General features: G+C 46.7%; 1 protein-coding gene across 7 annotated transcripts; it reads left to right on the top strand.

The window, feature by feature from the left end:
• The first annotated feature begins 2,127 nt into the window (after positions 1–2,127).
• SLITRK2 (SLIT and NTRK like family member 2) lies at positions 2,128–10,735 on the top strand. Of its 7 annotated transcripts, none has more exons than XM_017876740.1 (5): positions 2,128–2,326; positions 4,764–4,826; positions 6,057–6,110; positions 6,230–6,378; positions 6,620–10,735. In XM_017876740.1, exon 5 carries the CDS (start codon positions 6,651–6,653, stop codon positions 9,186–9,188), a length of 2,538 nt encoding a protein of 845 aa, XP_017732229.1. In that variant the 5' UTR covers positions 2,128–2,326; positions 4,764–4,826; positions 6,057–6,110; positions 6,230–6,378; positions 6,620–6,650; the 3' UTR covers positions 9,189–10,735. The 7 variants fall into 7 exon arrangements, with proteins under 7 accessions (XP_017732229.1, XP_017732227.1, XP_017732228.1 ...); XM_017876738.1 differs by having other exon boundaries at positions 6,608–10,735; XM_017876739.1 differs by having other exon boundaries at positions 6,230–6,388; positions 6,608–10,735.
• The last annotated feature ends 364 nt before the right edge of the window (positions 10,736–11,099 follow it).

The following is an 11,099-nucleotide window of genomic DNA, read 5'->3' as shown; positions in this document are numbered from 1 at the left end:
AAAACCCTCTCAGAAAGTTTTATATTGCTCATCAATTTTGTGTCTGTGCATTCAAAGTACAGCTATCTACCTACTTGAAAATTTTATGCTGACAAAAGAAAAGTCTGCTCTTTTTAATTTTATCTTACTATCAGTGTGGTCCCATGTGGAAAGGCAGGCTGCTAAATGCTTTTCAAAGGCTGGTGAATGGGTTAGACTTGCTTACAAGGCTAATTAAAATTGATGCATGCCATCTATTACATGTTACTACTGGATCTAAATAAAGTATCACTTTTCATCATTAATACCATGTTCCTCCTCTAATCTGTATAGAAGTTATTGCTTATTTTGTATGTTCCCTTTGGCTACAGACACGTCACCCTTCTTAGTAAACTGTCTCAGTTTTTCAGCATGACTGTCTCATTATTTCTGTATTCGAATGGCCTCTTAGCTCCATGTTTTACAGTTCTTTATAACATCTACTAAAAACTACATGAAAAGATGACACAGTCAGAAATATGGTAAAGACAGAAGTAACAGTATTAACCGACCTCACTTAGTTGATAATATGATGTGCTCAGTTCACTGTTTTTAGTCTGTAGCAAAGAGCACATTGGATGTTTACACTAATACGGATATTGTAAAAAGAAGAGCAATGCCTCTGAATATATAACCGTACATACACTGCCCATGTGCTTACGTGAGAACTATGTTATTCTGAAGTTGCTTTTCTGAATGGTAGGAACATTTCAAAAAGGCTTTCTCAAGAATGAAGTAAAAGGAACAGTAATGACCCTTACAACTCCAAAGATATGATTATAATTCTTTTGACTATTATTAAAGCAAACTCTGTACATCTTCATAATATAAGATTACCAGTAGTTTTCTTTTCAAAAAGCCCAGCATAATCTCCTTAGAAAACCATTATGAAAGAAAGCCAAGAAGGAGAGGACAGGAGAAGCACAAAAGATTCCCACGGGAAGGACAAGAATAAAGTGGTTGTCAGTGCTGTGAGAACGTGAGGTACGGGAAATATGAAAACAGACAAATCCCAGTGCAGATCCACTAGCTGGAGAGGTAATTTTGGGTCTAATTTTGCACCCCTCTCCTCGCCTCCCCGTCTGCTCTCCACCTCCACGCTTTTAGATATTGAGAAGGATTCGGGTTTTTGCAGACTCTAATAGACATGAAAAGGATAGGCGGTGGTGACGACTTGAATTAATGACGTTCTCCTACAGGATGGAGGGGAAAATGCCTTAATATCATCAAATGAACTCCCTACTCCTGGCATAAATTTATCAAACTGCAACTTTATCTCTAATACTCTGGAAGAGTAGAGGAGAGGCCCTAGAGAAAGCAAGTCTTAAGGGGAACCGCAATGCTCTTGGCAAAAACCGCACCTCCGGCTTGAACTACATTGACTCTTTTCACAGAGCGCCTTCCTTTAATAGAATCACAACCACCTGGACTACTAATAAGAGGAAGAAGAAAGGAGAAAAGGGAAGGGAAGATGGCAAAAATAACGCTCTAGACGACCCCAGCAACGTCGTCGTGAAGAATAAAGGGAATCAATCACTGGAACGCTGCTAAGGGCTTGCTTTTGTTAACACACTTGCACAACTCAAGTTCAGCTCTATATTATGTTGAAAGTCCTTGTTTACGATCCTCGTAGGAGGTTCTGAAATATCTGCCTGCGAACTCCCAAAGATTGGGCGCTTACTAGTTAGGGGAGGCAGCTGTCCCGGAGGGTGTCCAACTCGGACGGCTGACTGCTCTTTCACTTGTCGTTAACTTCCACCCAGTGGTCTTAGTGTCCCCTTGGACACGGTACCGACCCTGTGCCATTCTTGTTTCACTTGACCAAGCCCGAGCTGCAGCCCAGGGTGGAAGCCGCAAGGGCTGGGCAGAGTTCCAGGCAAGAGGGGCCGAGAGGCGTGAGCAGTGCTCCGCAGCGCTTGTCAGAGAAATGGAGCAGCGGCTCCTTTGTGGGTTCTTACATGCCCGTCCTGGGTGCAATCTGCGGGGTGATTGATAAGTGAGGGAGAGGGGCCGCGATCCCTCCCTCCCTCCTCCCTCCCTCCTCCCTCCCTTCTTCCCCTCTCCTCCCTCCCGCTTTACTTCCCTCCTCCCTCTCGCCTGCCTCCCTCCCTCCTTCCTGCAAGAAGCGTTGCCCGTTGGCTAGCCGCTCCGGTGGGGATCTGCCTGCCCTGGGGGCGCCGCCCGCGCTCCCCGCGGTGCTCCTGCTCCTGGGCTGCGCCAGTCCAAAGCGGTGTCGGTTCCTTTGCCTCACCGAGTCGCAGATGCTGCGGGCGCCTCCGGGGAAAGATCTGGGCAGCGCGCTCGCTGGGTAAGTTCTGAGCACTCAGGGACGCGGTGGCGACGAGGCCAGTGAGCCGGCTTTCCTCAGTCCGTTGCCTTTCCCGGCCACCTCTCCTTGCGAGGGGGACCAGCGTGGGGAGGCTGGGCGCCACCGCGGAGGGCAGCTCGCTGGCGGCCGCCCACTACCCTCAATCCCCACTAGAGATTCCTCACCCCCGGACCGTCCGCGCGGGCGTGGTCGGGCTCCGCGCGTGGCGCAGCGGGGTGGCACAGGCGGCCGGGGAGGGCCCACGCACCCGGCGCGAGCTAGAAGCCTCTGGTCGGCCTGCAGTGCCCAAGCCCCAAGGCGAGGGCAGCCCGAGTGGCCGTCGCTGCTGTGGGGCCGCATGCCGGGCACCGCACCAGGCGTCTAGCAGGTAGGGGTAGGGAAGGTAGGGCTGCGCCTGCGGCCGGTGCCCAGTTACCAGCGATCTGGGACGCTCGGAGACACCTGGTCTCCCGGAAGCGCCCTTCGGAAATGGGATTCGACCCGGCTTGCGGGCGGCGGGTGTTTAGAACAGGAGGCTGCGGGCAGGCAGTGGCCCCTCTCTGGCCTCTGGGACTCCTCTTAGCCCCCTCGTGGCCTGATGGGCGGCCGGGACGGAGGTGGGCTGTAAGCCCGCCGGCACCCACCGTGTCCTGTGGAATCCTTGGAGACCTGAGCCAGGCTCTACTGGGTTAGATGCGAGTGAGACAGGCGACCCACGGAGTTCTTCTTTAAGCCTCCCTCGCCTCAGCAAGGAGAGGGAGCGTTTTCCTTATTTTAATAACCGCCTTTGCCTCCCTTGGGGTCCCAGTTCACCCTGAACCTTTCCACAGCCTTAAAAGCCCGCTCTCCCTAGGGGGGTGTTGAGGCAGTTCTTTAGAAGACACGGGGCCAAATGAAACTTACTTAAAGTGGTTATTGCGTTTCAAGCTGATTTGTTCCTAGTAACTACGTTTTGGAAAGCAGCTGTGGACTCTGAGAGACAGGCAGGAAGGAAGACCCCCTCAGGGTCCCGCTGTCCCTTCCCACAGTTAGATTACCAGTGAATTTCCTTGATTCTGTAGGTCTCAAGAACCTCATGAGCCCCCAACCACCTCCACCTTTCTCTCTGAGTCTCTCTTCTCTCTCTGAAATTTTAGCAAAATAATCTGTCCTCAAGGAATATCGAAAGCGTCATCAATGTCTTGAAAGAAATCACTATCTGAGAACTGAAACTAGTATTTGATGTTTCACTTTCAAATACATTTTTTTAAATAAAAAGGATAACTTTAAGTAAAACACCACCACCACTATTTAAGTTTAAGTAGATTCTTAATTCATATTACGCAGTAGTGTGCTTTTGGAAAATGATGGACTGGGACCAATAATCCCTGGGTTTTGTTTCTAATTGTAGTTTCTTGAGTAAGTCAGCACTTTCCCTGGTTGAGAAATGACCTCATCTGTAAAATGAACCTGACTTCTAAGGTCCTGTTTGGCTCTGGCTCTCACATCTTTACTTCAGTTAAATATGGACATAATACTTGTTTGCTGAATGAATGACTGAATGAATAAATCTTATTGCTGTAGGAACTGTGTGCTTTTAACATTTGGAAATACATAGAAACAAATGCCTCCTCTGCGAGGAAAGGGAGCTTAATTGTGCTCCCACTGCATCAGACTGCTTCCATCTAATGATGCAATTGTAATACAGAGTGGGAGGCCATCCGCAGGGCTGTCCCTCTGCCTCAGAACTCATCTCAAGTTTGCCCTTCTCTATAGAGAAGGAAAATTGGAGTCTCCAGAAGGAAAGTATTTTAATAAAGGCCAAGCAAGAATTAGAGGGTAAGGAGGCTCCTGATGCCTGGTCCAAGGCTCTTCTTAGAAGAAGAAGAAGGAGAAAGGGAGAAAGCCCAAGAAAATAATGCACAGATCACCGCAGCTACAGGTTGCCTTAGTGCCTAAGTTTATAAACTACCCCCGCCCTTCCCAGAGAGAAAGGAGCTTGTATAAAGGGAACAATCCTAGGACCTCAGCTTAACAAGGAAGGAGAAGGGGAGAAGCAGGGGGCGTTCTGTTGTCAAGTGGTTTGTTATATCTGTGTTTATGCCACATTTGATCAGGCAGTGGGTCCCCAGGAAAGTAAGCTGAAGTGAACATCATTTGGTCAATTCCTTTTCCCTGGTTATTTGATTCCCTCCTTTTCCTGACCCATCTCCCCCTTCCTACTAGAGGCAACCAAGGCCTTTCCAGGCAACAGCAGACATTATTTACCCCTTGTGAATTGATTTCACAATGAAGACTCCTGGGTCCAAGGAGCTGTACAGTAATTAAGGAGAAAACAGATAATGAAGGCAAAAATCCAACACCTGGTCATTAGCAATGCTCTGGAAAGGCTATTTAAACCCACATTGGATGTCAGAGCTGGGAGGGCTCATACGGTCTACCTACCCACCTTTTGCAGATGGAGACAGGAAGATCCAGAAGCTAGTGTCACATCTAGCAACAGAGCCAGATCAGAACCCAGGTAAGCTAGGTCTCGGGCCAGGCTTCCTTTCACATCTCCTCTCTTTCTCAGGAGCCAGTCTTCCTGCACCAGCTTCCTCTTTTCTCCTAGCTCCCCTGCCCCTGCAGCCTGGAGGGCTCAACCACCCCTCCTTTGGCTCCCACTCCCAGCTGAGACTCAGCCTGGCAGTGCTTTTCTGACACCCACTTCTTTTCTCCTTCCTCCAGGCAAGAAGCGCACGTTTAAACCTCATTATCTGGCTAAGTATAAACCTCAGGGAGAAAAGGGTTTTGTTTTTGTTTTTCTCAGTCTGTAAGCTAACGTTGAGCTGACTTTCAGAGTCCAGGCAAATATCTGTTTGGCGGGTCACCACCCAGAAAGGAATTCTCTTAGCACTGAATCAGGGCTCTGTATGTAAAGCATAAATCCCCTAAGAGAACTCCTCACCCTCCTACACAGACACATTGGTGCATGCACACACACCCCACTCTCTCTGCACAGAGAGCATCTGAGCTAGGAGCTAGCAAGTGGGGCACCAGTCCTGTAGCAAAGAGGCACACCACACACACTCTTACACACTTCTCCCTTGCTTGGGAATCTGGGAGAAGAACCCCCCACCCCCACCCCTGCCCTCCATAGGCATTGTGTAGGTGAAAGAAAGAGGGAGTAGTGAAAGAGAACACGTAGAAGGGCCCAAGGAGGTGCCAGCCCATTAGGAGGGCCCCTCCCTGAGAAACCCCTCTGCAGGAGAAGCTCCTGCTGCCAGCCAGGTTGGAGGTGGAGTAGTTCAGAATCAACTGACGCAGCCGGGAATTGAGCTTTGCAAAGCCACTTGCAAGGAAGGGAAGCATCTGCCCAACCCTCCCCACCGCGCGCCCTGGATCTCTGCCTGCCCCCTCCCCCGTGACGTCACCCTAGTCCTGTCCCGGGGAGCCTGCAAAGCCTCTCAGATTCAAACTGCTAGACGCACTGCTGCCGCCGCCACCGAATTGGAAACGCGCGCCCAGGCTCCGCCGTCGCCTTCGCCCGCCGACCGGGCCAGCCGGCTCTCCGACCTCCCGACAGAATCGCACCCCAGTCCCTCCCTGGCAGCTCGGCTTCCCTCCGCTGCAACTCTTCTCTTCCGCTCCTGCCTCCTGTCGGATTTTTAATTTCTGCGCACCCCCAGTCAAATTAAATCAATCAACAAAAAGCAGGGCATCCCCCCTGGAAGCAGCGTCTTATTTTACCTTGTTCTCCCACTTCCTGAAGATGCTAAACTCCTGGTGGACTGCAGAGGAGAGGGTTTCAGTCTTCTCCTGATGTGTGAGTAACCCCACCTCGTGCTGTTTTGCTATCTCTCTCTCTCCTCTATCCCTGCCCCAGCCCCTGATTCCTGATTTTCCCATCCCCTTTTGCGTTTTTTTTTTTTTTTTTTCCTAAAGCGATTGCGATTTCTGCTGGGAGCTCAAGACGGGCGAGCCGCCCAAGATCTCTTCGAGATACCCCAGGGGAGGAGGAGATGGGCAGGATTTAGTAGGACAACTCGGTTACTAATGACTTGGCTGCTGGCTGCGACCCCCCGGGAAATCAGGTGCAAGCATGTGTGTTCCCGGGGCACGTGTGTGGGTGGCCTCGGGGTGGGGGAATAGGGAGCGGAGAAAAGAAACCGCTTTGAAAAATGCAATGATTTCATTCTGCCGTGTTGCCAACCCCTCATTCTCCCTCGTTCCCACTCCGCCTCCTTGCTTTACCATTTTTAATCAGGCTTCCTTGTTTCTTTCTTCCCTGCACCCGCTTCTTCCCCCTGCCCCCCACCTAAGGTTTGCCTGTAGGTACCTGAGTTGACACCAAAGGTGCCTAAAGATGCTGAGCGGCGTTTGGTTCCTCAGTGTGTTAACCGCGGCCGGGATCTTACAGACGGAGAGTCGCAAAACTGCCAAAGACATTTGCAAGATCCGCTGTCTGTGCGAAGAAAAGGAAAACGTACTGAATATTAACTGTGAGAACAAAGGATTTACAACAGTTAGCCTGCTCCAGCCCCCCCAGTATCGAATCTATCAGCTTTTTCTCAATGGAAACCTCTTGACAAGACTGTATCCAAACGAATTTGTCAATTACTCCAACGCGGTGACTCTTCACCTAGGTAACAACGGGTTACAGGAGATCCGAACAGGGGCATTCAGTGGCCTGAAAACTCTCAAAAGACTGCATCTCAACAACAACAAGCTTGAGATATTGAGGGAGGACACCTTCCTGGGCCTGGAGAGCCTGGAGTATCTCCAGGCCGACTACAATTACATCAGTGCCATCGAGGCCGGGGCATTCAGCAAACTTAACAAGCTCAAAGTGCTCATCCTGAATGACAACCTTCTGCTTTCACTGCCCAGCAACGTGTTCCGCTTTGTCCTGCTGACCCACTTAGACCTCAGGGGGAATAGGTTAAAAGTAATGCCTTTTGCTGGCGTCCTTGAACATATTGGAGGGATCATGGAGATTCAGCTGGAGGAAAATCCATGGAATTGCACTTGTGACTTACTTCCTCTCAAGGCTTGGCTAGACACCATAACTGTTTTTGTGGGAGAGATTGTCTGTGAAACTCCCTTTAGGTTGCATGGGAAAGACGTGACCCAGCTGACCCGACAAGACCTCTGTCCCAGAAAAAGTGCCAGTGACTCCAGTCAGAGGGGCAGCCATGCTGACACCCACGTCCAAAGGCTGTCACCTACAATGAATCCTGCTCTCAACCCAACCAGGGCTCCAAAAGCCAGCCGGCCGCCCAAAATGAGAAATCGTCCAACTCCCCGAGTGACTGTGTCAAAGGACAGGCAAAGTTTTGGACCTATCATGGTGTACCAGACCAAGTCTCCTGTGCCTCTCACCTGTCCCAGCAGCTGTGTCTGCACCTCTCAGAGCTCAGACAATGGTCTGAATGTAAATTGCCAAGAAAGGAAGTTCACTAATATCTCTGACCTGCAGCCCAAACCGACCAGTCCAAAGAAACTCTACCTAACAGGGAACTATCTTCAAACTGTCTATAAGAATGACCTCTTAGAATACAGTTCTTTGGACTTACTGCACTTGGGAAACAACAGGATTGCGGTCATTCAGGAAGGTGCCTTTACAAACCTGACCAGTTTACGCAGACTTTATCTGAATGGCAACTACCTTGAAGTGCTGTACCCTTCTATGTTTGATGGACTGCAGAGCTTGCAATATCTCTATTTAGAGTATAATGTCATTAAGGAAATTAAGCCCCTCACCTTTGATGCTTTGATTAACCTACAGCTACTGTTTCTAAACAACAACCTTCTTCGCTCCTTACCTGATAATATATTTGGGGGGACGGCCCTAACCAGGCTGAATCTGAGAAACAACCATTTTTCTCACCTGCCCGTGAAAGGGGTTCTGGATCAGCTCCCGGCTTTCATCCAGATAGATCTGCAAGAGAACCCCTGGGACTGTACTTGTGACATCATGGGGTTGAAAGACTGGACAGAACATGCCAACTCCCCTGTCATCATTAATGAGGTGACTTGCGAATCTCCTGCTAAGCATGCAGGGGAGATACTAAAATTTCTGGGGAGGGAGGCTATCTGTCCAGACAGCCCAAACTTGTCAGATGGAACCATCTTGTCAATGAATCATAATACAGACACACCTCGGTCGCTTAGTGTGTCTCCTAGTTCCTATCCTGAACTACACACTGAAGTTCCACTGTCTGTCTTAATTCTGGGATTGCTTGTTGTTTTCATCTTATCTGTCTGTTTTGGGGCCGGTTTATTCGTCTTTGTCTTGAAACGCCGAAAGGGAGTGCCAAGTGTTCCCAGGGATACCAACAACTTAGACGTAAGTTCCTTTCAATTACAGTATGGGTCTTACAACACTGAGACTCACGATAAAACAGACGGCCATGTCTACAACTATATCCCCCCACCTGTGGGTCAGATGTGCCAAAACCCCATCTACATGCAGAAGGAAGGAGACCCAGTAGCCTATTACCGAAACCTGCAAGAGTTCAGCTACAGCAACCTGGAGGAGAAAAAAGAAGAGCCAGCCACACCTGCTTACACAATAAGTGCCACTGAGCTGCTAGAAAAGCAGGCCACACCAAGAGAGCCTGAGCTGCTGTATCAAAATATTGCTGAGCGAGTCAAGGAACTCCCCAGCACAGGCCTAGTCCACTATAACTTTTGTACCTTACCTAAAAGGCAGTTTGCCCCTTCCTATGAATCTCGACGCCAAAACCAAGACAGAATCAATAAAACCGTTTTATATGGAACTCCCAGAAAATGCTTTGTGGGGCAGTCAAAACCCAACCATCCTTTACTGCAAGCTAAGCCGCAATCAGAACCGGACTACCTCGAAGTTCTGGAAAAACAAACTGCAATCAGTCAGCTGTGAAGGGAAATCAGTTACAACCCTAAGGCATCAGAGGATGCTGCTCTGAGAACTGTTGGAAACAAGGACATTAGCTTTTGTGTTTGTTTTTGTTCTCCCTTTCCCAGTGTTAATGGGGGACTTTGAAAATGTTTGGGAGATAGGATGAAATAATGATTTTGCTTTTGCAAGTTTTCCTTTAAATTATTTCTCTCTCTCTCTCCTCCCCACCTTTTTTTTTTTTTTTTTTTTCCCCCCTCTCCTTTTCCCTTCTCTTCTTAGGAACCATCAGTGGACATGAATGTTTCTATAATGCATTTCTTCATATATTTTGTTTATGGTTTTGTTTCTTTTTTCTTCTTTGTTTTTCAGAGTGGGAGTGGGAAGAGGAGATTATAGTGACTGAAGAAAGAATAGGCAAACTTTTCAAATGAAAATGGATATTTAGTGTATTTTGTAGAAGATCTCCAAAGATCTTTTGTGACTACAACTTCTTTTGTAAATAATGATATATGGTATTTCCATCGTCAGTTACCGAGTATAGCCACTGGGCATCACTACTTTGTGTTAAAGTGCCTTCGCACTTTAAGTACATTACTTAAATGTTGCTTTTAGCTTTGATAAATTGAAAATATTTTAATGTGTTGTATTTTTGAAACTGAAAACACTGTAAAATAGATTGATGTGTCAGCTGTATTAAGTCAACGTACAGTTTGCTTGAGTTATAGAAACCAGCCTGTCATCAAATGATTCTAGTTCTAGGACCTTTGTAGGCTTAACTATAAAATATTTCCTTTCCTCTGGGTTTAAGTGATTTTATTTAAGTCAACTAAGGGGATTTAACAGTGGACTAGAGGTAATAAGCCACCTCAGTCAGGATTAATAATTCATTAATAAAATATATTTAACCCAATGTCAGAGTGAACTGAGCAATTAATACCCTTCTGTAAATCATTATTTTACACTAACATGGTGAGTGTTTTAGATTATTTTCCTAATTAAAAGAACATGACACAGCTAGTAATATATTTTTCTGCATTGAATTAGGTATTTTTATATATTTAAATGAAAAAGTCTGTATTTCTAACTTTTTAATTGAAATTAATATTTTTTCTGCCTATTGAAACATTTTCTATAAACACACACCAGTAGAGGCCGCCACACACCTCATTTAACAAAGACATATGAGCCATTAAAGACCTTGAAGGAAGACTTCATGGGTGAGATTAAAACTTCCCAAGTAAGTTCTCTGCAAAATCCAAGGTAGCAGAGATAAAAACGTATACATTACTCTCTATTTATTTTAGATCACAGGTTAGACTCATAATCCTTCTCAAGTTTAACACTTTCTGACAAAACAGCATTTTCCTCTTGAGTTTAATTGAAGCATTAATGGGGTGCTATCAAATCAAGTACCATTTGCGTCTCCAAATCGATTAATAGTTACCTAAACCAAGACATTAAGCATCTTTTTCCTTCTGCCTTCTTTAGGCTTGTGTTACTTGAAGTTTTCCTTGTCAGCTTCTGCAAGACTTTCATTTTGGTGTTAGCATTAAGATGATTTTAATTAACCAAGTCTATATAACATTTATGAAGCCTTATTAGACTGTAAATAATTTTAGATGCAAACATGATTGTGTGATTTAAACAAACAGCCCTTCTTTACAACAAAAAATAGTTTTGTTTTGTCTATTGTAAATCCTTATGCAACTGGGATGGTGATCTGCATATAAAGTAGTTCAGCTTTTCAATTCCTTATTAAAGCAAGCGATGGCGTCTGAAAGAAGCACACTGTTTCCTTTTCATAAATAGGTTACTGCACATAATAATCCTTTATCATCATGTGGAGATTGAAGTGGATACGGATAACTTACTTTTAAAGCTTTAAAATTACTAATAGTATATTGTCTGTCACTATAAACAATTCATGCGATA

The sequence above is a fragment of the Rhinopithecus bieti genome, unplaced genomic scaffold, assembly GCF_001698545.2.
Source record: "Rhinopithecus bieti isolate Rb0 unplaced genomic scaffold, ASM169854v2 scaffold_10715, whole genome shotgun sequence".
Taxonomy (NCBI): Eukaryota; Metazoa; Chordata; class Mammalia; order Primates; family Cercopithecidae; genus Rhinopithecus; species Rhinopithecus bieti.
The sequence above is the reverse complement of the archived record's forward strand: the minus strand, read 5'-3'. Positions and strand labels throughout refer to the sequence as shown.